Source organism: Sciurus vulgaris (assembly GCF_902686455.1).
Source record: "Sciurus vulgaris genome assembly, chromosome: 8".
NCBI classification, from domain to species: Eukaryota; Metazoa; Chordata; class Mammalia; order Rodentia; family Sciuridae; genus Sciurus; species Sciurus vulgaris.
In genome coordinates, this window is record NC_136468.1 from 140,478,203 (window position 1) to 140,505,411 (window position 27,209).

At 54.4% G+C, this 27,209-nt stretch overlaps 1 protein-coding gene across 6 annotated transcripts in view; it reads left to right on the top strand.

Annotated features, from left to right (window-relative positions):
* The window catches only part of NOS1 (nitric oxide synthase 1), a gene marked incomplete at its 3' end in the record, with an annotated part of 179,815 nt that overhangs the window by 58,801 nt on the left and 93,805 nt on the right, over nucleotides 1-27,209 (top strand). For 4 of the 6 annotated variants that reach the window (XM_079152458.1, XM_079152462.1, XM_079152461.1 and 1 more), the window contains exons 1-2: nucleotides 2,731-2,898; nucleotides 24,358-25,449. In XM_079152458.1, the coding sequence (XP_079008584.1) occupies nucleotides 24,731-25,449 (719 nt within the window). In that variant the 5' untranslated portion in view covers nucleotides 2,731-2,898; nucleotides 24,358-24,730. Of the gene's footprint in view, nucleotides 1-2,425; nucleotides 2,495-2,730; nucleotides 2,899-24,357; nucleotides 25,450-27,209 lie in introns of those variants that run through there. The other 2 variants (XM_079152459.1, XM_079152460.1) reach the window with 2 other exon arrangements.

Consider the following 27,209-nt stretch of genomic DNA (forward strand, 5'->3'; position numbering starts at 1 on the left):
ACCATTATTATCACAATTCAGTGATCTGTACCTAAAAATGCTCGGCTCGGGGCTGGCAGGATGTGAAGTGCCCAATGTAAGACAGCCACCATGCCTTACTACGACAGGAAGTGTCGCCACTAGCTCCCCTTAGCCCTCCAGACCAGCCAGAGTAAGGATGGGGAAGCATCTCCCTCTCCCTCTCCCTCTCCCTCTCCCTCTCTCTGTCTCTCTATCTATCTGTCTCTGGCTACTTATGTCTTTTTGCCAATTTCCCTCTCTCTTTCCTCTGTGCCTCCCTGTCTTGTTTTCTCTTCTCCCACCTCATCTCTGTCTGCCAGCGCTCTCTCTCTCTCTCTCTCTCTCTCTCACACACACACACACACACACACACACACACACACACACACACACACCCAGGACTCCTCATGGTGACTGGCTCCTTCCTCTCCTGGGCTCCCAGGCTGTGTCTCTGAGATCCCCATCTCAAGAGCCACGTTTCCATGCTTTGCTATCAATTGCACCACGTCACCTGGTGGTGAGAACAGAATTGGGGGAGAGCGGGGCTCTGTCTCCCCCTCCCCAAACCCAAGCCAACTCTGCCTCCTGCAGACACAGCTCAGCCTTGGCCCTGACCTCACCATCCTAGGGTCCTGTGTTCCCTACCAAGCACCCTTCTCCTGGATTTCAAAACCGCTCATGTTCCAGGACAGGGGAGGCACCCCCATCCTGAGCCACTCTGGACCCCGACTCCCACACCCCCAGGCAGGCCCCGTTTGGACCAGGTGAACTGCCAGCCCAGTGCAAGAGCAGCTTCCCTTCCCCTGGCTTCCTGATTTTCCCCAGTTGCCATGGTAATTGAGGGAGCCCGAGTGGAGTCTGAGACCCACACCACTGAAACCCAGCGCTCAACTTTGAGCCACGGGTCCAGGATGGGAAGGGACGGGGCTGCCAGGACCGGGCTCCAGCCTGGACCTCCCACCAACACAGCCAGCCTGTATGTGGCGGCTATCTTCATTGTGGTCTGCGACTCTTTCCTGAGCATTTACTATATGCCAGGCTCTAGGTCAAGGGCTGCAGCAGCGTGGTCTTCCCGCCTCCTCACAGTGACCCCAGGGCGTTTGGCCACTGAGGAAACAGGCCCTGGATCTTGCCCCCCACGGTACGGTGTGGTCAGGGAGAGGCCGAGCCTGGTGCTGATGGCATTTCTCTGGTCCTCCTTCCAAGGTGTTGAAGACAACCGACCTCCCGCAAACCAGCAAACCAGCATCAGCTGCTTCTTTATCGCTTCCTCCCCTCCTCACCCCCCACACCCCTCTTCCTGCGCCCCAAGTCACACCCCCTTATCCCCTGCCTGATGTGCAAGACGATCTGAAAAGCGCTTATTAGCGACAAAGGGGGTGGTTTTCTTCTTTGCCTCCGTACACAAGTCAGAGCCTGAGTGGGCTGCATTCCCTTGGCAAGGCTGGGGAGGAGGAAAGATGGGGCCACCCAGAGCCAGGTGCGGCGTGTGTGCGTGTGTGTGCATGTGTGTGTGTGTGTGTGTGTGAGAGAGAGAGAGAATCCTGCTCTTTCCTTGAGGCCCCCACCCCCTGCTTCCCCAAGTGTCTGAGCAACAGCGACAGTGAAATGCAAAATCCTTTGCAATCTGCCCAGGAAAAGACAGCTTTTGAGACGGGTTTATATGGTTACCCATATGTTAGGGCCCCTAAGAAAGGAAGGGAAGCTTGGTTTACTGCATCTGCCCCTCCCCCAGCCCAGCCTTTGGCCTCTCCCACATGCGGGTCTCCCAGGTCACAGGCCAACAAGTCCCCTCCATCCTCCCCCCTCCCCAGGATGCCAGGCCTTAGCTGTGCTCCAGAAAAGACCAGAATCAGACAACATTTCCGGAAAGGGCTGACTCGCCCTCTGCCCATCCCAGAGCCAGGGCCAGTACCCAGGCCCTGACACCCTGCTCCATCCTGGGGGTTTCCAGCTCTGCTCAGGGTGCCGGTCTGTGCATTCTGCTGTCCCATTAAGGGATATCATCCCAACACTGATGTAGAGACAGAAATAGCCATCCCTGCCTCCTGCCGGGCTCTCTCTGCCCAACGAGAGCTGCCCTTCCCTGCCCGGCTACCACATTCAGCCCCCTCCAGACTCCCAGAAATTGTCATTGTGTGTGTGTGTGCGTGTGTGTGTGTGTGTGTGTTTCCTGATAGAAAAAAAAATGGAAATTAGGTTATATAAAAGATGTATGCTTTGGAGACCAGAGCGGCTCTTTTAATGAGGGTTGCGACGTCTCCCTCCCCACACCCATAAAGCAGCCGGGTTGGACGTCACCGCTAATTCGTTTCGGCGATGATAGGATAAAGGAGGGACATTAAGAAATAAATTCCCCCTCACGACCCTCGCTGAGCTCACGGCTCAGTCCCTACATATTTATGCCGCGTTTCCAGTCGCTGGGCGAGGAGCTACTTAGCGCCGCGGCTCCTCCGAGGGGCTGTCGGGCGGCAGCGGCGGCCGAGCGGACGGGGTGAGCCAGGGGCGCGCGCTGGGCGTCGGGCACTGCGCGGGGGAAGCCTGCAGCCTGCGTCCCGAACTTGGGCTTGCTGGGGCCGGGGGAGGGAGGGAGGAAGAGGAGGGGACAAGGGAGAGGTGGGGGCTAGGCGAGGGGGTGGGGAGCGATCGGGGCGGCACAAAGCGGAGGGACAGGGGAGGGGCGCGCGCGGCTCCTACCCGGAGGTGAGTGGGAGCGGCTGGCGCCCTCCAGCCGCGCGGGGCTGCCGACCCGGAGGCTTCGGCTCCGCGAGCGCGGCGGCACGGGTGTCCGGGAGGAGGAGGAAGCGCAGGAGGAGGAGAAGGAGGCGGCGGCGGCGGCGGCGGCGGGCGGGCGCGCAGCGCGGAGAGCGGCCTCGGTGCTGCCCGGCTCCGCGGCAGGTGAGTTCCCGGCCCCGGCGTCTCGCGCCCCCTCGCTGTCCCCTACTGCTCGCGGCTCCCGCGTCGGCCCCCAGGGTGCCCGGGAGGCGCGGGCTTTGCCGCGCGTCCCAAGTTGGGTCGGGCGGCCTCCTCATCCTCCCAGCGGGCGGCCGGCGGCTGGGGGTCCGGTCCCCAGGGTCGACGCGCCCGCCCCGCTGCAACTTTGCGGGGCCCGCTGCCTTCCCAGCCGCGCGCTCGGCTCGGCGCTGCGCTGCGCTGGGTAATGGCGGACCTCTGGGCACCGACGCTCCCGGTCGGCAGCCCGAGGCTGGGGACGCCAGTCCCTGGGGATCGCTGCACCTGCCCACCCTCAACTTTCCGCGTTCCGGGTGCGGGGCTCTCCGAATGCGGCGCACCTGCGCTCGCGGTAATGGCGGACTCCTGGCACCGCCAGCTGCCGCGGCAGGGGGCCCGCGGCCGGGAGGGCTCTGCTCCAGGAACGCTGAGCTCGGGGACGCCGCTCCCGCCTGGCTTCCAACTTTGCCAGGATTCTCCTTTGCGCTCCCGCGGCAATGGCGGGGCCGCCTGCACCTCTTGCTTCTCTGTATGGGCGGGATTAGGGTGTGAGAACCTGGGAAAGTTGTTTCTCCCCCAGGAGCGAGGCTCTAGGGCTCCTGGCACGTCCCCAGAGTGGGCAAGGGGCGCGCTCCGCCGTGGTTCAGGGACAGGCAACGCGCCCAGCGCCATGGGTTTGCTTCCAGGTGGCCAAGGCTCCCCGCTGGGGACCTGCGAGATCCAACTTCCCTGACCACCCAGGGTCTTTGGGTCGGTGGGTGTAGACAGGGCTCTTGGTACAGCGCTCTAGAGGACATGCGACGCTAGCCCCCACCCCCAGGACACCTCGATCTGGTCCGAGCGCCCGCAGCTCGCAGCGCGCCGGAGATGGCGATAGCGCTGAGTGGGGCGGGCTCGCGGAGAGGAGAGGCGCGCGCAGGGAAGACGGCAGTGGAGCGAGGTCAGGAACCTTTCCAGTGACTCCCCGTGGGTTTTCATCCTAGATCTACCCTTTACTTGCTGCGTGACCATAGGTAAGTCCCTTCATCTAAGCCTCAGTGGTAACATGCAGAAGCAAGACCTTTCTCGTGGGGATCTTAAAAAACCACGAACGTAAATACGAAGCCCAGGGCAAGCGCTCATTACGCAGGAAATGTTGCTGCTGTGTTTTATTTGAACGCCCTGGGACAGATCCGGGAGACACCCAGGTCTTGGTTTCCTGCCTACGCTGAATGGAGGGTCGGCCCCTGAGGGTAAGAAAGGCTGCTCCTACCTCCATCTCCACCCAGGCAGTCCTGGGGAAGAGGGGTTGGGGTTCCTCTGGCAGACCCCCTCTGCTCCCATTGTCCAACCCAAACCTGATAAGTAGGTTTGGGGTAAGCGCCCTGGCGGTCACCACGAAGGGAGCATTCCCAAAGGCACCCTAGCACCCATGCCGGGCAGGCTAGCCCAGCCTACCTTTGGTGGCCCAGGACCTTGGAACACAGGAGGAAGGAGCTCCCCCCCAGACTTCTCCCCCAGAGGAATGAGGAGCCCCCCCCCCCTTTGTTTAGTGCTTCTGTAATTGGGATCAGGGCAAACAGGTCTGAAGAGACACCAGAAGACTCTGGCAGCAGCTTTCTGGAGGGGAGACTAGATTTTCCCCCATTGCATTTTGCTTTTTGCTTTGGGTGGGTTTTGGTTTTGTATTTTAACCCTGGAGCCCTGCCAGAAGCAGAGAGATCAGGCCCGTTCTTTGCCCTCAGCGATCTCCGGGGTAGGTCTGAGAAGCCATGGCAGGTTGGGGAAGGTCAGCCCTTGGCTCCTGCACCTCTGACCCAGCCCCTGTCTAGCAGCCCAGATTGCCAAAGCCCTACACTGCTCTCTTTAGGTTCCAAGGTGCTGTCACCTGCAAGATATTTCTGGAACCTCTGAACAGCTCCCCCAGGTCTCTAGCCTAGGAATCCAAATCCCACATTTGCAGATGTGGAAACTGAGGCAGGGCAAACAAGCTTCATGGCCACGGTCACCCCTGGCAAGTGGTCCTGCTGAAGACCTCAACCCTGGTTTGGGGCTTCCTAATTGGGAGTGTTTTGCATGCATAGCAATGCCTGCTGCCCTCTTTGGGTATTTCCTCATGGATCTGCCCAACCAGAGGGAGAGGGGACCCCAATCGTCAGGGGCATACCAGCACGTTCAGAAGTTATGATGTTCCCCCAGTGTCCCAGGCCATGCAGACAGAGAGCAAGCCACATACTAGAGAGACCTGATAAAGACCCCTGGGTGAGAGCAAGTTTAGTGCAGCTGGTGGCTATGCAGCTTACAGTATATCACCTACCCTCTCTGAGCCTCAGTCCCATTATCTGTGAAGTGAGAACAAGAACTCTCTCAAGGGGTTGTTTTGAAGATTTTATGATAATGTGTGTAAAAGGAACTCTGGAAACGACAGTTTCATGCCAAGAAGTGATTGTAAGGAAGTAGAGAAACCTCAGTGGGACATCTCCTGTGCACGCCTTTTGGGTCAGCAGTGTGGACCTGGCCTCCAGACCAGCTGGCCCTTTGTGCTTCCTGCCTTTTAAAAATTTTCCTCCCAATAACTGAAGCCAGCCCAGAAGGCTTGTCTTCCCCTGAGAAGGACACTGGGTGAAGGCTGAGAGGCTGGAGGGGTGGCTGATGTAGGAGGTTCCCAGAGGGTCTCTGCTGCCAGCTGCGAAGGAGCTGTCCAAGGTACCACATGGGCAGTTGTCCAGAACCTTCCCTTGGAACAGTGATGCTGACATCCCAGGACACAGGAAGACGCGGGGTCAGCTCAGCCGGGTATTGTGAGCAGGAGTGATTGCGGTGTTGTGATTGTGTAGCTCTCTCAGCTGTATGTTTCAGGGTGTCTCAGGATAAGGCTCTGCGTGCTGCTGCCTGTTACTTGCGTTCTGTGGGTTTGCGCAGGGCCTGGCCGAGCCCTGGAATGTGGTTAAGAGCTACAGGCAACCACCTGTGTCCATGAGTGCAGGGGCTCCTTCCTGTTAGAAACTGAAATGCACAGCAGTTGAATTTGGCATTTCAGGACCAATTTTCATCTGGGCTGTTTGCACAGACGACAGGCTTTCTGTCCCGGATCAACAGCGTGGAAGCTGGGAAGGCTAGAGACACGACCTCGTCCCTCATTCCAAAATATGATAGCATTTGCACATCATCTGGTTGGGCAAATGCCAAATGTCAGCCCACCGGACGGTCGGCATCAGAATCCACCAAGGCACTGGCTGAAAACTGGGGTGTCAGACTCCACCCCCTTTCTGGGGAGCTGGCATCTCCAGGAGGAGCCTGGAAGGATCGGGACTTGTAACAAAACTGCTCCAGGTCATTCTCGTGCCTTCAGATCTTATCCCTCAGCCTCATCTTATGCATAGGGAAACCGAGGCCCAGAGCAGACAAGTGACCTGGCAAAAGTCACACAGCCCATTATCGACACAGCTGGGATTGATTCCCCAGTGTCTTGACTATGTCCTGTGCTCGCCGATGGGAACTGAATGTTTATATCAGCCTAGAGAAGCCCCAGAGGTGTAGAACTCAAAGGAAATTTCTTTCTGTCTCTTTGGGTTGTCATTACAAATTGGCAAACTGTTCAGGAGAGGCTGGACACAGTCCTTCCCATTTTGACCGTGCTGGATGTTGGCTGTGAGATCTCACTTCATGTTGGGCATTAGCCCCTCACCTCATGTTGGGCATTAGCCCCCAGGGTTAATCTTTTCAGGGAGAACATTTCTTTTAAAAGTAGGTGTAATTTCAGAAATCAGGTAATCGTGGGAGCTAATGGAACCCAGTTAACTGCCATTGATTTCACCAAAACCCTGCTTGAAGCTCCTTGCCGCGGCCAGCTCAGGCCCCCGCCCTGCTTCTGCAAACCCTGCGGATGTTTCTGTGGCTCATGTGCCTGTCCCTCCGGAGCGGGAATGCTGGCTAGCGCCCTTTAACACTGAGCCGTTGAGCTCACTTGACTCTAGTCAATGAAATAGATGTAGCCACAGAAAATGTCCCTAAGTCCCCAACACGAGCATGGTCAACAGGGTGGAGTGGGCACGAATCTTAGCATGATCATATTTCATGAGGACCAGAGCAGCTATCATGGGTGATTCTGCAGCCGACATCAGCACTTTTGTTAAATGTGACATGAGGAGAGGCAACTAGCAAGTCCAGGGCCAGGCCACAGGGGCAGGTGCCCAGATTAGGTGGTGTGAGCCCCGTTTGACAAAGCCTGTGGTCCCCTCAGGCAGAGAGCACCGAAGAAGCCATGTACCAGGCTGTCTGTGAGAAGAGACCCAGGACGGGTGGCCGAGGGAGTCAGGGACGCTTCTCGAGAAGGCGGGATGGGGGCTGGTAGCCTGATTCCTACCACCCTTTCAGTGACACAGGGTCTCCAGGGCCACGCTGTGGCAACAGCAGTCAGCTAGAAAGGCAAAGCATCTTAAGATGTCATCCTGAGACACGCCCGGGGCCAGGCTCAGGCATCTGGGGACGCGGTAACTGGGTGTGGTTGTGTTAACCTCTGTGACCCACCGGCAGTCATCCACGCTTGGGGGACTGTAACTACTGCTTGGGGTTGTTCAGAGGGTTCAGTGGGACAGTGTGCGTGTGTGACTCTGGAAAAGGGACAAGGAACAGCATCCGGCCTCTCAGAAATCACGATGAAGAAATGCAAAAAAGAGAGTCGCCCGTAGGGGGTCGGTTGATCTGGCCCACCCGCTTCCTGTCTCCCAACTTCAGCTTTCTCATCTGTGAACAGAGTTGAAATTCAAGGGCATCTCTCTGTTCGGAGGCTGGCAGATTATGTCCTACTAGGCTGGCATATGGTTTTCTGAGTTTGGTCAGTTTGAATTTTCTTGAAGGTTCGGTTTTCCGGTTTGGGTTTGGATTTGGGTTTTGCTTAGTTTGCTTTTGGGGTTTGCCTTTAGTTTAGCTCTGCACCCTTAACTGTTATGTATATCACTGACTTGGCCCTTGGAGGCATTAGTTACATCCCCTGGACTAATTATCTGGAAAAACCTTTTCTGCTTTAACTTTTTATTCCTCACCTAAGACAAACACTTACCCAATTGGCATCCATCAGTCACATTGGATAGACAGGTGGCCCTGTTCAGATGGAAAACAGAATCCTTTGCAAGAGGCCGGGAGGGTCCCCAATTCCAGCCTCAGCAAAATCTTTCTCCACCTCTGATTTGCATGTTCTGTTCCTCCCTGCGATCCGTCACCTCCTCTCAGTTGGAATATTCAGGAACAGTGGTCCTGATTTTTTAGTCACCCACGATGCTTCGGGAGTTTTGAACTAAAAGCACCTGAAAGAAATTCTACAGGTTTTCAGAAGTGCCCCGAGGGCATCCCAGCTTCTGCCAAGAGCATTTGCCCAAGTTGCCCAGCATTAAATAAAGACTCAGGAATCTCTTCTTTATTCCAAACCTGACAGCTAAATTGCTACTCTGAGATTATAAAGGTGGGCTTCCCTGGAATCCATTTCCAGTTAGAAATGAAGATGGGGTCTTGTGAATTTCAAAAAAAAAGCTTACTGGACTTCAGATAGTATCAATGAGCAGACATCAGGTCTGAGCTAACGGATTTTGATTTCTTGTCATAAACGAGAGTCGGGTCAGCTGTTTTTACATTTAAGGAATAAGCCCCAAGCTTCCTGCACCACTCCAGACCCCGCAGGAGAGGGCTGTGGCCTAAAGAAGGGAGAAGATATGTCCCTCACGGTGTCAAAAAAGGTACCAACTTGCCTGTAACTTGAATGCAATGAGGCCAATGACGTGGACAATCTGTCCCGTTTGGTCATTAAAATAGCCACATTAAAATAACCCACCCTGGGCTGGGTTCCCTTCCAGGAATTTTAAGCAAAATAAAAAAGTAAGAAAGAAATGTCACCTACGGGGGATCCATCAGAATAGTACTCAATAGCAACTGACATATTTTGGGCATGTTTTTCTCTCTGATTTTGAAGCAGTAGCCCAGCTCTGAAATATTCAATAAGAAAAATAAAGACCAATTATGCTCCCGTACAAGCGTTTGAGTAATGAACAGAGTCAATAACATCTACGTGCTTGTTTGTTAGGACAGGATTTAGCTGGAAATGCCTCTAGTTATCAGTTCTTCCCTCATATCATGAACTCATTGAGATGAAACCCCTCTATTTCTTACAAAGCAGGGCATTAATTAATAGGACTGGATGGGATTGCTGGCTGGATTTTTTTTATTGTGTTTGGTTATCTTTATAACAAACTTATAAAACTCCTAGGCAAAGATAAAATGTTTCCTTTACGGTTACCTTCAATGTCCATGATTTCTGGGGGCACCTTCCTCAAGACGCGGTCACAAAGTTTGGCATTTCCTTTTGAATGTCCCTGTGAGAAGGATATCCCGTTGGCCTTTGAGGGTGCAGCTGGATTTCAGGAACAGCATAAAGCCACTGGGAGTCACATTGTTTGCTTAAAGCAAGCGATCACATAGGATGAAACGTGGAGACTCTTTTTAAAAACAAGGTGATGTAGTCAGACGGGATTTCTTGTCAGTTTTAAAACCAGTGTCTAAGTCAAGCATGATGGACTTCATCTCCCCAAAAGACTTCCTGCTTAGGATCTTCCTGACCCGGGGATGCTGGGAGACAGGGAGACTGCTTTCCTCTCTCCAGATTGACTACTCACGTTGCCCCTAAAAAAAAAAAAAAAAAAAAAAAAAACTTAAAAATATAAAAGGCAACCTTTGCTGAGTATTATATGAGATTTTTGCAAGTATTGTTAATTTTCTTAGGCATGATAACGGTATCGTAGGTTTTGTGGAATGTGGTCTTTATTCCCAAGGTAGGCATGCTTAGGCACTAAGGGCTGAAACGTCATGATGTGGGCGTTTTATTAAGATGGTCTCTTGTAAAGTCAGACAGGGAGTGAGATAATCAGACAGATGGACAGACAGAGGACAGATGAATACATAAACAGATGACAGACGAATAGACAGACAAGTAGATAAGGATCGCTGGAGAGGAGCCAAGACACACATGCTAATAGTGGTTGGAGCTACTTGAAAGTTTAAGGGTGATGCTATGCTGTTCTTTAAACTGTCCATCCTTAAATATTTCCTCATAACAAAAGTTGGGAGGCAGGAACCGTTCCAGTTAGACTCTTCTCTGGGTTACATTTTTCCAGGTTTCTCAGAAGAGCGATCGTCCCCTGCCATCCACACCCCTCTCCGCGGACGTCTGCACCCGCCCCGGGCTCCGTCTCCTCCCCTCTCCCTCTCTTTTCCTGGAAGAAATAATCCTGCAGTTTAGCAGAATGTCCCTGTTTTCCATGGCAGGTCTTTCTTTACATTTTCCCCTCGGCATTTTAATTAGGGCTGTGAGTCACCGTGCTTTATGAGGGCTGGTGACAATGTCATTTACGGCTGTTTAGCATCCCAATCCAGCGCTCGCTCATCATATCAGGGGCATTGAGCAGCTTCCGCCGTCAGCAGCAGAGCAGGCTCCGGGCCTCTTGAGGAACTGAGAAATGAGCCTGAGCTTCGTCCTTGGAGGAGCTTCCAGAGTCGCCCACTGCGGGGCTGGCGGGGTGGCCTGGGCACGCCTGTATGCAGGGACGCTCCACTGGTGGCTCAGAAGGGCAGCTCCGACCTCCTGGGGTCAGCGCGTTTTCTCACTTGCTCAGTGCGCAGTATCATCACATGGGCTCTTGGATGCTGAGACCCCTCCGGATGCCATGGCAGGACCCGGGAGCCCACCCAGGCTGCATGCAGTCCCCTCTACTGCCATCCATTCTGTCACTGTGGGCCATCTCTGCACCCCAGTTTACTCTTCTGTAAACAGCGTGGGGCCACTTCATTGGGTAATGGGGACCCTTTAGTGCTTGGTGTGTATTGGGTGCTCTGTCACTTGATTGGCGATGAGGAGGAGGATTAGGATAACTTGGCTGAGACACGCCCTGCCCTTATCTATCCGAATGGCTTCTGATTTTCTCTATTCCTACGCCCAAGGGGTGATGGAGGTGCAGATTTGTCAGTCAGGAGCCAAGCGGGAAAGGCACGGCAGGCACCTGCGGTTTGCAAGATCGTTCACTGAGGGGATCAGTAGGCACTGCTGCTTTGCACCGTGAAAGGGAGGCGCCGCAGCCGGGGTCTCCCAGCAAACGCTGTGCTCAGAAAGGACTGCAGACCCTGCCAGACCACAGCAGGGAGAGGGCGGAGGAAGAAATACCCAGCCTTGCTCCCATCCCTCTTCTCCTCCCTCGTCCCTGGTCAGTCCCTGCCACCAGGCAAACCCAATCGGAAGCCACAGGGCGAGGGGCCTGTTGATGTCATAGAGATCAGCCTCCTCCGGGAGCCTGAGTGAGTTTGGAGGAGGGTGGACCGAGGATCTGGGGATGAGGACGGAAAACAAGCACAGGCGGGGACAAAGAGGAAGAGGCGACTGGCCATCAGCGATAAGGCCACCGTCTGTCAGCTCCCAGCCAGGGAGGTGCTGGAGTGACCGTGTACTGCAGGGTCCTCAGGAAATCCTCAGAACAAATTAGGCGTTTGCTTTCGTTTCTAACACTGAAATACCTCCCAAGGGGCCTGCAGGATATGAAAGTGGGCATGACAAAATCAAATGAACCACACAGGGCCTCCCAGCTAGCCCAGCCAAGGACAGGTGGACCCTGGGGCGACCAGGGGCCCGGTTTCTCGAGCAGGCGAAGCTTGTTGAATAACCTGTTGAAACAGCTTTGGTGGTCAGCGACCGGTGGGTGACTGTTGAATGTCCACTCGGAATTGTTCCGGGGTGCAGCCACTGCCAGCTATGCCCTGCCAGGCCAGCTGTGCGAATCTCACCGAAGCTGGAAGAGTTCTTGGATGCCACAGCAGGGCATTCTGTGGCGGTGTCCCAGAAGCCTGAGATTTTTACTGCTGACCATGGCAGAGAGTTGCAGCTCAAACTTGGAGAAGCTGTCTGGGTGCGGCGACGCGACGTTCCAGAAAACACTCTGGAGTAGAGGCGGGGAGTCTGCGTCTTGAGCATTGCTATGACATCAGCCAGATTTTTCATGCCCTCTCCAAGGCCAGGTGCTGGGCTGAGTGCTGGATCTGCAAAAGCACAGGTTTCCAAAACAGAGTGGAAACTGCCCTCGGGGGACCCGTTTTTCATTGTTTTATTTGGTGAAGGTACAGTTCATGTGATATAAAAGGAACCTTTTTATTGCTTTCTTTTTGTTTTGGTTTTTGGTACCAGAGATTGAACCCAAGGGCACTTAACCACTGAGCCACATCCCCAGCATTTTGATTTTTTAGTTTGAGACAGGGTCTCGCTAAGTTGCTTAGGGCCTCGCTAAGCTGCTGAGGCTGTTCTCGAACTTGCGATCCTCCTTCCTCAGCCTCCAGAGTCGCTGGGATTACAGGTGCATGCCACCACATTGCTAAAGAGGAACCATTTAAAAGTGATATTTAGTACATTCCAAGTGCTGTACAGCCACCACCTCTGCCTAGATCTAATACGTTTTCATCACCCCAAAGGGAAACTCCAGACGAACTAAGAATTGAAAACAGGTGTCCAGGTGAAAACCTATGCACTAAGGTTTACTGCACGGCACAATCCACAATAGCCTAAAGGCAAAAATGACCCCCATCATGGGGTGATCAATGAAGGAGCAAAATGTGGTCCCTCCAGACTCTGGAATATGATACAGCCATGAACAGGGATGGAGCTCTGGCCCCTGCAGCAACACAGGTGAACCCTGAAGACACACTGCTGATTTACAGAAGCCAGACATACAAGGCTTCTACCATAGGATCCTACTTAAAGGAGATACCCAGCATAGGCAACCCCATAGGTAGAACAGTGGTTGCCCAGGGCTTAGGGAAGGAGAAGAGGGAAAGACAACCAATGCCCACTTTTAAAAAAAACTTTTATTTTTAAGCAATTTTAAACTTGTGGAGAAGTTGCAAAATAGTACAACTGGGTGAGGCTAATGCCTTACTGGGGGCCAGGGGCCTAGCAGGTGGCTACTGTAAGAGGAGATCAAGACCAAGCCAGGCCTGGCCACCTGAAGGCGGAGTCGCTAAGGCAAGCCTATGGGACCTGAGATTGCCTGTCCCCTCTGAGTGGAGGGTGGATTCCGCTCAGCTCCTGAGCTGATGTGACATCCATAGAGGGAAGCCCATTTGGAGAGACAGGTGTCGTTTGGGGAAGTATTTCAGTGCCACACCAAGGTGAGAGAAGCAGCCCCAGGGAGTCCAGGATGACTGGTCCATTCCCGGCAGATGTGACCCAGGGAAAAGGAGGCCAGGGTGGAGCCCCAGCCACGGCGCACAAGCTGGGACAGGTGCTGTCAGCTCTGAGATCCCATCGAATGCCTGGGTCCTGAAACCAGAAGCAGTCGCCCAGCATGCTTGTCCCTTCCTCGAGCTTCCGTTAACACTCTGTACCCAGCAGGCGTCCAGGGTCCCAGCAAGAAACCAGTGACTGAGGAACGCTGATGTTGGCCAAGGGGACCTGGGTGCGCAGACCCCACCTCAGGAGCAGCTGTTGCTAACATTCCGGCATACAGGCCCCATGTGAGCAAAGCTCTTACTGTCCCCCAGAAGTCAGAAATTCACATCTTACGTGAAACCTCCAGTTTTTAAATGGCGGTAACCAATTTGGAGGGGGGGAAAATTCTCTTTTAACAGCGGTAAGGGGACGCAACTCACCTTTATGCCTCCAGGCTGTTATTTATAGACTCTGACCAGAGCCTTTTTGAAGCATGTCATAGCCTAGATCTGAAGCACTTCTTTGCAGAACAGGATATAGATTGAGTTGGAATTGGAATTTCATTTGAAATTGCCATTTTTGTAGGTCACGAAATAGTGGAATGACAGCAATTTTGTACGGTTCAACCTGATATTATCACGCTCACTCGCTCCAAGTCTTCTGTGCACAGCCTCCTGGGATTGTACTGAAGTATCACCGGCACTCAGAGGCGACAGGGACAGGTCTTTTTCAAAGTATCATGCGCACATGAATCGCCTGCGGATCTTAAAGGGCAGAGGCTGGTGCAGAGGTCTGGGAGGGGCTGGAGGTGACACGCTGGTCCCTGGACCACACCCTTTGCAGATGATTTTACAGACTCCATGAAGACTCATCCAAGTTTTGTTACCCCAGGGTGTGACATCTCGTTCCTACGTTCAGGCGTTGTGGCATGTGGAGATCCAGTCTCTGATTTATTGACCACCTACACTGTACAAAAGCCAGTGCTGCAGAGTCACAAGAGTAAACCTGAGCAAAGCAATCTCTGTCCTCAAGAGGCATCCACCCTAAAGCTCACTGGGATGATCAGGGTTTTTTGGAACAAAGTAGTTACTCAATAAAAGCCAAGCAAATTAGCCAGTGATAGCAGAAGTCTCTGATACTACGAACCTTCTTCTTTTTATTTTTAAAATAAAAGTGATTCTCTTAAAACACTAAAAATGGATAGGCTTTTATCCTAATGATAAAATTGATCTTTTAAACATTTACCTTGCCCAAGGACTGGAATCCATTAGCCTTATGATTTCTTCACATATATCTGTTCTCGATCCTGGAGAGGCAGGTAGTTATTGGAGGTGGTTTACCAGGAAGGGAGGCGAGGCAAGAAGTAACTGCTTTGGCTTCTTTCAAATCATCAAGAAACAGTACAATTAGATAAAAAGAGCATCTACCCAGAGGTATGCTGCTCACAGGCGGGAATCAACTTTGCTCTCAAGGACTTGCGGAGAATTTCCTAATTTCATGGGGAGGCAAGGAAAAGGAGCTTGAAACCTGAATTTGGGGATTCCGAGTTTAATCCTAGCTCTGACTGATTCTAAGACCCTCAGGCAAGTCCATTTCGACTCTGAGCTGTATACTGTGGGGTTTATCCAGTGAGTTCTGCCTCAAAGAAGCACTTACTGAGTGCTCGGAAAAATTATATTAATGCTATGTAAGTGCATGGACACACACCGTGAAAAAGTTACGCACATGATTCCAGGCTTCCTGGGGTTCCGTGAACCCTGTTGGAGGTCCATAGACTCCCTATTATGCATGGAATAGAAAATCTCTTGGAATAGAAAATGCCTAGAGTCCCTTTCAACTTCCAATTACTAGTTCATGCCTGTCTGGGTGACTGTGCTCCCTCCTGTCCTTGGTCCTTGTCCCCCATCCATGCTAATTTGGACAAATACATTTTATCCAATCTGAGAGTCTTGATCTTTTGCTCAAGCTTAGCCCAGTTACGTTTATTGTTATTCTCGATATGTCTGATTTGTGGAGTTATTTCTGCTGTTGTAGTTTTTTGGTTTTCTATTTAATGTGTTTTGTCTTTGCTGAAATTCTTTTTGGCCTAGGCAGATGCTGTGATTTCTTACAGGGGAATTTCTAAGATACAGGATCTGATGTTATCACAGCTTCCTTAAACTAGTCGTTTTTGCTTTTTTTTCCTTCCCCCAGCACCTTTTTCTGTTCTCTGGACTAAGCTTCCCTGCCCCGGGGAGCACCCAAGGATACTAAGCATGAGAGCAAACTCTTGGTTGCGTCTGGGGTTAATGCTGAACTGCAATTTGGAGGTGCTCTTCCTGTGTCCTATAAATAAAGGCTCAACAATGTATTACTGTTGACATTTACAGTTTACAAAGTACTCCTTACAGTGTCTGTCCTATTGAATCTTCACAGAATCCTTGGGAACTAGTACTTATTACCTTTTCAATTTCACAAAAGAAGATTGAGAGTCAAGTTGTTAAATGGCTTGCCCAAAATCAAACAGCTAGGTGATGACCAGGGATGGGGACTGAGCCAAAGCAAGTGTGCTTCCTGGATCCTCCTCAGTCCTCAGAATTACGAAAGGAAAGCGGTCAAGAAATGCTGACCCAATTAAATTATGTATTCCACTCAAGAAGGGCAACTCTGTCAAATGAGTGTCACTCATTCTTATTCCTTCCTTCACCCCACCCTTCAGTGTCCCTCACTTAGGAAAAGGCCTCACACGCCATCCTCACCAGAGATACCTCCCTTTCTCTCACCCACTCTGTCTAGCCAATTACCAAATCTCCTTGACTCACCCTCCCAAATCTCTCTTAAATCTAACCATCCCTTGCCGGGCATGGTGGTACATGCCTGTCATCCCAGCAGCTCAGGAGGCTGAGGCAGAAGGATAGTGAGTTCAAAATCAGCCTCAACTTAGTGAGGCTGAAAGCAACTCAGCGAGACCCTGTCTCTAAATCAAATATTTAAAAAGGGCTGGAGATGTGGCTTAGTGGTTAAGTAATCCCTGGGGTCAGTCCCTAGTACCAAAATGAAAAACTACCCACCCCCTCTCCATTCATCACCTGGACCTACCCACCACTGCCTCTTGCCTCTGGCCTCCAGCAGCCTCCAAACTAGGCCTCCCAGAGCCGGCCTTGCCTTTTCTACCCATTTTCCATTCAGCAGTCGCCGCCGAGATCTTCATAAAATCAAAATCTGACCACAGAACTCCTCCCGAAACCTTCCTTGGCTTGCCATCGCCTAGGAATAGAGTCCAAAGTCTTTCCTCACTGCTGGGGAGGCCTGGGGGATCCAGCTCCCCGTGGCCACCCTCCACCTCTCTGTCAAGATGCTGGCTTTCTTCCCCACAGCGAGGGACTGCGTCTCACGCTCAGGACGCCCGCTCCCTCCCACCTCGGCTCTTCCCCACCTCCAACCTCCACCCTCACCTCTGCATCCGGCCAGCTCTGTATCCTGACCCTTCTCCAGGAAGCCCTGGCACCCTGGCCACCAGTAGGCAGACCCTGGGGCCTCCTTTCCTTTTCTGTTCCCAGTGGACTGATCACTGTTCCAGTCCCAAGCTCCACACTGACGTGTGGGAGCCATGACAAGTTAGCGAATGGATGGATGACAGGAGGGAAGCACAAGAAAGGAGGGGAAAGAAAGGACAGGAAGGAGAAGCAGAAAGGCAAGGAGGGTGAGGTGTACAGGAGTTGAAAATATACACCTTTTTTTTTGTACTGGGGATTGAACCCAGGGGTGTTAACCACTGAGCCACATCCCCAGCCCCTTTTTCATATTTTTATTTTGAGATGGGGCCTCGCTCAGTTGCTGAGGCTGGCCTCAAACTTATAAGCCTCCTGCCTCAGCCTCCCAGGTTTCTGGAATTCCAGGTGTGCCCTACTGGACCCCTGTGCATCTTTTTAAAGTGATTCTCAAGAGACATTTCAGAGACCACTCTGTTCCCTCCTTGTAGCAAGGAGACCATCCTCCTCTTGGCCATGATCACGTCATGTATCTGGCCAGGAAATGGTTCCCTTTCCTCGGCGTGTCGTTATCTACAGTGACTCTAATGCTGATAGTTAACAGCAGCGTGCACTTTATGTGGGTTATCCGGTTGGTTATCCCGTTGGTTATCCCATGGAGTGTATTGGTAGAAATCGTCGTCATTCCCGTGCCACAGATGGGGAAACTGAGGCCAGCAGGGGATAGAGCTGGGTCATAAACCCTTGTCTTTCTGGCTCAGAATTCATGGCTTTGACTGCTAAGCAGGCCTTACAGCAAGGGGGCGTGTCCAGTGAGGGGGCGTGTCCAGAGGGCGTGTCCACCGAGGGGCGTGTCCAGAGGGGCAAGTCCAATGAGGGTGGAAGGCAGAGGTATCTCTGCAGAGACTTTGATGCCACGCGGTGGTCCATGCATGGACAGAATTTAAGAACGTTGGCCCCCCATCCTGGAGTGTTCTGGAACGTTCTGTATATAGTGGCACACAGGCTGCTGAGCTCACTCACTGTAATGAGCTTCGCAACACAAAGATGACATGAACCCTAGGTGATCACCCTGATCTTTTCCAGGGTGGGGATGACAGCCCTGCGGTTCCTCCGGATGATGGGTGCACCAGGGACGCCTCTGCTGCGCCCTAGTGGTCTTGACTCACCAGGTCCTGGGACCATGATCCTCTGGGATTCCATGTTACAACACACCTAATGGTGCTTTGGGAGTCCACGCAGGAGCTAGAGACAGGTACCCACTCCCCTGGGAAGCAGGACCAGTCTCTCTGTCCACACCTTCACCTGGTCCTTCAGCACAAAGCGCTTTACCTAGTATGTGTCCATCAGAGATGCTCGATGGAAAAATGACACTCACATGACCAGAATCAGTGGCAGTGAGTGGATGGATCGTTTCTGGGGCATTTAGCATGGTCTGTGGTGACCTGGAAAAACTTAGAGCGAATTATTACCTCATTCCATCCGCACCCTGGACGGCTTCTATCATCAGCTCCATTTTATAGACGCAGAAACTGTGACTCAGAGAGGTTAAGTAACTTGCCCAGCATCACAAAGCCAAGTCGGGAAGCCCAGACAGTGTGACTTTGGAGAGCATGCCCTTTTGATGAGAATGGCAATACAAAATTACAGTAAGAAATGAAAATCAAAATAGTAGTCAATAATCAAATACAAAAGGATTTATAAAAAAGTGAGCTTCTCTTGCCCCTGACCCCTATCCTTCCATCCCCTTTCTGAAATGGAACCACCTTACAGATAGCTTAGGTTCTTTCTGGAAATATCCAGTGCATCTCCAAGCTTATGTGGAGGTATGAATGGATGAATACAGAGGACAGATATTTAAATGTGTTCCTATGGCAGTGTTCTCCCCTTCTCTCTTTAAATTTGGAAATTCAGGTGAAGACCTTTCCTCCAATGATCCTTTTAAATCAGCCCCTCCCCCCGATTGAATGCCTTCCCCAAATTCCATTGCACAGAGGTGACCATAGTTTACTTAGTCATTCTCTGTTGACCAGCAATGAGGTTGTTCTGAATAATCCTGCAAGGATGTGTGTGTGTGTGTGTGTGTGTGTGTGTGTGTGTGTGTGTGTGTGTGTGTTTTCAAGAATGTTCCTTACCATTAGCTGCAGGAGAAGGCCTAAAATTTCCATTGCTTGGCCAGAGGTAGGTGTATTTTAAGTTTTGGGAAGAGATTGTCAAACTGCCCTTCGAAGAGGTTGTACCACCCAGCGATGTAAGAGAGAGTGGGTCTCTCAAGACCCCTGGCCCAAGATCGGTGCTGTCAATTTTCCAACAATCCTTTGTGTTCTTGCTTCTAACGCTAAGCTGAGCCCGTTGCTGCCCCTGAGGTCTCGCCATGACACTGAAGGCATTCCGTGGCTGGGGAGGTGCTTTGGGGCCTGGTCGCTCCTGTCTTTGGGAATCCCCAAGGCGCAGAATGCCAACTGACTGGCCTGGTTGGCGGGGGGCTGGCAGATTTTCAGCTCTGACTTGCCGGCGTGGGAGAAGGTGCTTCAACTTCTCGACTTGATTCCTGGGTGGTGATCTCTCCGGGAAAGACTGCAAATTAGCAGTTCAGGAGACGTAAGGAAGTCGGTTGTTTGGGGTATTTTTTTAAAGAGGAGCACAGTTGGGCTTTCAGTCTTGTGCTGGTGTGGGGGATGGCGGTGTTAGGTTTTGTTTCTGAAGACGTGGAATTTGCTTTTAAAGGAGACTGGAGGGAGATGGGAAACAGGGCCGCCACTTGCCGGGGGAGATTTTGTGGGTGTGCAAACTGAAAACAGCAGAGTTCATAGGCTGGGTTTGGTTTTCTTTAATATCGTTCATTTAAAAGGCAAGGTACAAGTGAAGAAAGTAATTTACATGATATTCAAGTACAACAAAGGTATTCAGTACCAAACACGGATCCCTCCTCCTTCTGACTTCCAGTAGGCCTTGTAAGATGCAACCATTAATATCCATTCCTCCCAGAATAATCACTGCCTTTACGTGTACAGAATCTGCCCATTGAGCCTTTTATTTTCACCTTTCAGTATAGCTGGGAGCTCATTTCTTACCTGTAAATAGAGATGCACCTCATTCTTCTTAATGAAACAATTCATGGTGAGGCTGGGTTAGATTTCAACCGGCACTGGGGAGACAGGATTTGGAATGCTGGACTGTTAATCCAGGTGACCTCCTACTATCCCTGCTTACCTGGGGTGGGTGGGTTTCCTCCCTCACCCTGCCCATTCCCAGGGGTCAGCTCCACAAGGTGGCGAGACATTTGCAGACCCTCTTAGTCCTATCTCTGGGGCTATTTTTTTTTTTTTTTTTTTTTAGAAGCTAAAGCTTTAATAAGTACCTTCTGCCTAAGCTCTCAGTAGAGTCTTGGGGGAGCTGGAGGGGCAGGAGTAGAAAACAGAGAAGACCAAGGGGCACCTTTAGACCCTCGCTGCCCAGGGCAATAGTTTATTTTTATAGCGGTCACACTGTAAAGGGTAAAAGGTGCAGTGGGGTGTCTGGCCCAGAGGTCGAGCGCTTGCCTGCATGCCTGAAGCCCAGACTAAAAAAAAAGTACCAGGGAAACCCATTTTCTCCACCAAAATTCTGGTTAGCCCACTGTGTCCCAACCAATATCATTTCAACCTGTAATCCAGAGTTTAAGACTTTTTACTTTCTTTTGCTCAGACTGCCCTTTGAAAACCAAGGTGTTTTGCTCTTCCCGCTCCTCTTGACCACCGCTGGCTGGACCAGTCCCAGCAGAGGTTCTCCATGGCCCCAGGGGGCCTGCAGCCGCCATATTGGACCACAGGGCTGGGGACCACTGAGCCGGCCGTGGTCCGTGTTAGAGTGAGGCCCCGGGATCTCCAGGCCCCTGTTCCTCGTTTTGGAACCAGGAAGCCAGTCCGGGGGGATCTCAACGGCTTCCCTTCGTCCTAATCTTCATCCGGCTTTCAGCGCTAGAAATGGAAAGCCATCACAAACCAGGACAAGCGGGTGTCCTAGAGAAGCTTAATCTCCTCCTCTGTAAAACGAGGAGCCACTGAATGTGACCCTGATCGGGGTGGCAGCAGATGCGGGAGCACTTTGGGGAGGCCCGGGAGGGAGCGGGGGCGGTACAGCGCTGCAGGATTGTCATCAGGATTACGGTTGACAACGGGAACCCTCGGCATCGACTCACGTAGACCCAGCCTACCGCCTTCCTCAAGTCACCTCGCCGAACCTCGGGTCTGGATCAGACACCCCCCGAGAGGCCATGGCACCAGGCTTGGCACACGGTAAACTCACATCACTCAAATATGCTGCCGGGGCCGCTCCCCCAGTCGCAGAAATGAGGCCCAGAGTGGGCAACGGTAGGCCCGGGGTCACACAGCAAGGAGGTGACGGCAGATGCTGGCGGGTTGGGGCTGTGCCTTCCCACTGGCCCTCACCCCTGGCGTCAGCCACTCATTTCCTGAAATGCGGTTAATGAAATCCGTGTCCCCAAAGCCACTGAAGTGAGCATTGTTTCCATGGTACACGCTCCGGTGTGCACACGGGGCGGGGCTCATTGAAGATCTGGGCTCCGAAGGTGGAGGCTGGGCAGCAGGCGGCTCCAGCCAGCTCCGTCTCCCTGTGGATGGTGACCCCACAGCGACCGAGGGGAGATTCCTCCCTGTGATTTCCAGGTGACAGAAAGGCCCTTTGACGGGACCGTGATGGAGCAGAAAGCGTCCTGAACGGAGACCCAGGAAGCCCGAATCATGACATCTGACCTCACAGAGAGAGGAAGCCGCTTTTCCTGAGCGTGGACTCGGTGGGTGCCGTTTCCTGCGTTTGCTCTTCCACGGGGCCTCCCCGTTACGCAGCTGGGCGGTGACTGCCAGCGCCCCGCTTTACGGATGAGGAAACCGATGTGTGGGCGAATGAAGAACCCGCTCGGAAACAGGCCGAGAGGGCCCGACGGGCCTTAGAAAGCGGGCAGCGGCCTGAGAAGGCTTGTGGGTCCTAGGCCTTCACAGACTGGGCCCGGTGGGCGGCCTAGAGCAGCTTGATTGATCGGTCTGTATAATGGTCACCCCCGGCCCGACCCTGGTCAGGATGAGATTGAAATGGGACTGCGGATGAGAGACAGAGCCTGTGGGAGCGTCAGGGAGAGATGGGGGGCCCTCAGAACGCAGAGAGCAGGTTGTGTCGCGTGTGCATCTGTGTGTGTGTGGTGCTCACGCACACGCGTGGACACCGGGTACCCCTACTTCCAGTTCCTCACGGGGTCAGCCGTCTCTCCTAGTGCCGAGGCCCGAGGGGTCAAGAGCATCCCTATTTCCCAAGCCCAGCCTGATTCTAGAAGGAGGCAGAGAGCGAGCGAGCGAGCGCGGGGTGTGGGGGGCAATAAGGGGAAGCCCAGAGCAGCCCAGCTAGCAGGGCAGGGGCAGGCGGGGTGTGGGCGTGGCTTTATTTGTTTTCTTTTTTCTTAAGCAAAGGACAGAAGGTCAAGTCCAGTCTCTGTCCTCTGCTGAGGCCCGCCCACTCCATCCTGGGGAAGAAACAGGTGTAGGTGTCTCGCCCCCCGAGAACCTCACCTCCGGCTTCCTTTTCCCTTGAAGAACGGAACCCAGAGCCACCCAAGCGCTCTGGAGCCCGAGCCAGCCAGCCAGCCATCTCTGGCCTAGCCGGGCAGCCGGCAGCCTGGGTTTGGCTCCCGGAGAGCTCCGGGCGCGGAGAGGGGCCCCCCTGGTGAGGATGGGCTCAGGGACTCGGGCGTCTTCCCTGCAAACTAGAACCCGGCAGCCAAAGGCTGGAGGACACTGGAGTGGTCGACACACAGGCCACACGCAGCAGAGAGTGGCCCGTGTGGGGGCGACACAGGGACACTCGGTGAGCCAGGCGGAGCCGGAGCCTGGGCCCAGCGCTCCCCGGTCCCCGCTTACCTGGGCCACCGCGGGGCCACCTCCACAGGGAGGTGGGGTCTCTGCACCCACCGCCTGCTCTCAGAGCCCACGGGAGCTTCTCAGGGCCCGAGCCCTGGGGCGACCCGGGAAGTCACCAGGCGGAACCGAGGGAGGAGTGAGGCAGTGCGGTTTGTTCGCGGTGGCAGGTGGGGCCGCCTTCCGGTGCGGCAGAGTGGCGAGGGCTGGCAGGAAGGGTGCTGGCCTGGGGCCGGAGCTGGACCTGAGGGGAGAGAGAGGGACGTCGCCCCCACACCCCGTAGCTCCCCGTCCCCAGCCCAGACCTGTCACCCGCATTGTGTTACTGAGCTTTTTCCGCTGCGGTGACCCAGAGACCTGACCACAGCCATTTCAGAGGAGGCCAAGTTTATGGGGCCCTCGTGACTTGAGGTTCAGTCCATGGACGGCCGACTCCATTACTCTGGGCCCAAGAGGGGACAAGACATCATGGCGGAAGGGTAGGTCGAGGGAAGGAGCTCCAGACAGGGCACTAGGAAGCAGAGAGACCTCCAGTCCCCAGGAACAATATAAACCCTGGTGACCCACCTCCTGCAGCCAACCCTACCTGCCCGCAGTCACCACCCAGTTAATCCCTAGCAGGGGATCAAGAATCCCCTGACCCAGCCAGCTCACTCTGAACCTTCCTGCTGTCTCACCTGAGCTGGTCTCACCGCTCCTCCAAACCATACCACACAGGGACACAGTGGCCCACAGACACAGCCCCCTGTGTGCACACAAGTGCACACACCTTCCCGGAGCCCAGCGTCTCCAGCCCTGGGGACCCCGGCCACACCCGATCTCGCTGAGCAAGGGGAATCCATGGCTGGGAAATTGCAAAGAGCAGAACAGGAACCTGAGAAAGTAACTAGAATATAAGTTTTAAAATCGTTAGTGTGTAAGTGTCAAAGCCCAGGCTCCGGAGTGGGGCTGGCCCAGTTTCAAGCCCTCCCTCTGCTACTCTGTCCTGAGGGGTCTCGGGCAAAGATCTGAATCCTCCCCAGCTTCGGCTTCCTTTGTCTGTTGGGGATCCTGTGAGGGAAATATACACGTGAAGGGCGTCAATGCAGTGACCGTCGTTGCCTTGAGTCTTCGGGGACTTTTCTTCTTCATCTGCGAGCGGGATGTGCCCGCCCAACCCCAGGGTTACGAAGGCCGTTCTTACGCTCCTCCCTCCGGGTCTCAGATGGTCTGCGGGGCCCAGATGTCTTCCAGGGTTTTGTATGGACCCGTGTCTTTGGCGTCGACCGTGTTTTTTAATATGGTTAAGTCTATATTTTTTGAACTTAAAACAAGCTAATCGTTTTAAAAATGGTCACGAAGGTCCGTGGGTCTCCCCTACCCCCGGGTCCGTGGAAGGTGGCATCTGTCGGTGGTGAGGGTTTGCGGGACGGTGGGAACAAGGAGCCCAAAGAGCCGAGCTCCTGAGCCGGGAATGGAGTTTGCAAAGCGCCCAGAGCAGAAAGCCACGTGGTGGCTTCTGTGTTGGGACAGATAAGAGAGGTCCTGTGAGCCTTCATGTTTGGTCTCTGACTGTCCCTGATTTCCCCCGAGGAGACCCTCCGGTCACCGAGGGCTTTTTGCATCACGCGGGTGAAGCCGGCAGCCTGCGGCTAAGGGGGCGGCTTTCCCCCGACGGAAGTGGGTTGCATTCCTGGGTCGCCTCCCAGCCTCCGAGTGTCTGGAGCTGGCCTCGACCGTGGTCTGCACTTCCCCCGTCTTGAGGCGGGGAGGGTGGTCCTCTTTCATGGCTCATCATCTTTCTTTTCTCCATTGCTGCCCTGTCCCTTCCCTTCAGCTCCGCAAGTCCCGGATCTGGTCTCACCCAGCAAGCTGGTGACCGAGAAGAGCCCACATCCATCACGCGTCACCTCTAGACACATCCCCAGACGCTCTCCCCGGCCCGCCTGACCTGTGGCTCGGGGACACGTCCCACCGCTCTCCTGACGGCCGCTGTCGGCCCCGCTTCCTCGGAGAGCAGGCAGGGAGGCAGACGCGTGAAATCATGCCACCGACGGCCACCAGGCCGTGAGCGGGTGACGCAGACCTGACGTCAGAGACGGCGAGGCTGCAACCTCTCGGCTCCTCTCTCCGCAGAGCTGCACCCTGGCCCCTCCTGGAGGATCCGCCTTGGCTCCATAGGTGCCGGGGTCTTCGGGCAGGACCCCTGGATGCCAGACGCCATGGAAGATCACATGTTCGGGGTTCAGCAGATCCAGCCCAACGTCATCTCCGTCCGCCTCTTCAAACGCAAAGTCGGGGGCCTGGGGTTCCTGGTGAAGGAGCGGGTCAGCAAGCCCCCCGTGATCATCTCGGACCTGATCCGGGGCGGCGCGGCGGAGCAGAGCGGCCTCGTCCAGGCTGGGGACATCATCCTCGCCGTCAACGGCAGGCCCTTGGTGGACCTGAGCTATGACAGCGCGCTGGAGGTGCTCCGGGGCATTGCCTCCGAGACCCACGTGGTCCTCATCCTGAGAGGCCCCGAGGGCTTCACCACGCACCTGGAGACCACCTTCACTGGGGACGGGACCCCCAAGACCATCCGGGTGACTCAGCCCCTGGGTCCGCCCACCAAAGCCGTCGATCTGTCCCAGCAGCCGTCGGCCAGCAAAGAGCAGCTCCCGGCAGGGGCTGGAGCCCCGGGTCCCGGGAACGGGCCCCAGTGTGCCCAAGACCACGGGCCGGAAGCCAGCTCGCTGTCCCACGCCAATGGCCTGGCCCCCAGGCCGCCCAGCCAGGACCCTGCCAGGAAAAGTAGCAAGGTCGGCCCCCCGGGCAGCCAGGAGCCCAGTGAACTGCTCAGAGAGATAGAACCCGTGCTGAGCCTTCTCACCAGCGGAAGGGCACCTGCCTCGGCGGAGACGAGAGACACGGGGGTCCAGGTGGACAGGTAAGCCCCCAGGCGCGCCCAGTGTGTGCGCGCGCGTGTGTGTGCGCGCGCATCCTGTGTGTGCGTGCGTGTGTGCGTCATGTGTGTGTGCATGTATGCGTCCTCTGTGTGTGTGTGTGTGCATCCTGTGTGTGTGTGCGCATCCTGTGTGTGTGTGTGTGTGCATCCTCTGTGTGTGTGTGTGTGCATCCTGTGTGTGTGTGCGCATCCTGTGTGTGTGTGTGTGTGCGTCCTCTGTGTGTGTGTGTGTATGTGCATCCTGTGTGTGTGCATGTGTGCGTCCTCTGTGAGTGTGTGTGCACATCCTGTATGTGTGTGTGCATCCTGTGTGTGTGTGTGCATCCTGTGTGTGTGCGTGTGTGCGTCCTCTGTGTGTGTGTGTGCACATCCTATGTGTGTGTGTGTGCATCCTGTGTGTGTGTGTGCGTCTTCTGTGTGTGTGTGTGCACATCCTGTGTGTGTGTGTGCATCCTGTGTGTGTGCATGTGTGCGCATCCTGTGTGTGTGTATCCTGTGTGTGTGTGTGTGTGTGTGCATCCTCTGTGTGTGTGTGTGCGTGCACTCCTGAGACTCGAACCCGCAGCCCAGAAGCCAGCCAGAGCCAACCACACACCCAAACCTACACCCCCAGGTGAACCTCTGAGCCCTGAAAACTGTGAAAGGTGTGTGGACCGAGGCTGCGGCTCTCACCCCGGGCCCAGGCCTGGGACCCCGGCCCTCCCATCTCCATCCCATCTCATCCCCCCGACCCCCGCGAGGTGGTGTTTAAGACCGAGGCTCGGGCCGCACCTTCCGCAAGTCCAGGTGCGAGTTCGAGGTGCGTGCTCATCTTGCGCCGGGGCATGTGGCCCGAGCCCAGGCTGAGGGAAGAGAGAGAGGGTCCGAGCCCCAGCCAGCCGGGCTGCCTTTGTCCCCACCCTGGCCAGTCAAGGACCAGGAAGGCTTGCAAGGAGGAGCAAGGGGTCAGAGGAAAGGCCAGGTCCCGATTCCAAGGCAGCGGGCTTGCTGGGTCCTGTGGGAGTCGGCGCTAGCACGTGAAGCTCAGGTCCCGGAGCCTCAGTGTTGCCCAGATTGGAACTTCCTGGTCCCTGGGGCGGAGAGCTGGCGACACCAAGGGAGAAGCCGGCCCCTTCCCCAGGAGAAACGGGGGGCAGCGGGGCAGGTGGTTCCCGCAGCTCTGAAGGTGAGGGAGTGGAGTTTCTGTCCGCCTTCCATCCTCAGGGTGGGTCCCACGCTCGCCCTGCAGACCCCGCGCTGCCAGGGGCTGCTCATACCCAAGGGAGGCTCAGGCCTAGGGCTGCCCAGAAATCCAGACCACTGTTTCCTCCGCAGAGCCTCTAAGTGTCCCCAGAGAATTTGGAAAGAGGTCCCCAGGAAGCCCCAGGGGCCCTGCATGCATTGGTTTAACGAATGTTCATTGAGGACCTACTGTGTGCCAGGCACTATTCTAGAATCTAGGCATAGAGTCACGAGTGAGATAGACAAACCTTCCTGACCTCAGGTGGCATCCGGTGCGGTGGAGAAAACGGGCAATAACCGGGCAGATGTGTAAAATGTGTAATATGCTAGTGATACGTGCTAAAGAGAGAAATAGAGAAGGGCTGAGGATCGGAAGTGGTGAGGAGGGTGGAATTTTAAATAGGGAGGCTAGGGCTGCTCTCCCTGGGAAGGCCACTTTTGAAGACCTGGAGGAAGAGAGGGAACCTGGCAACTTTCAGGGGGAAGAACATTCCAGGTGGGGAGAATGGTCTGTGCAAAGG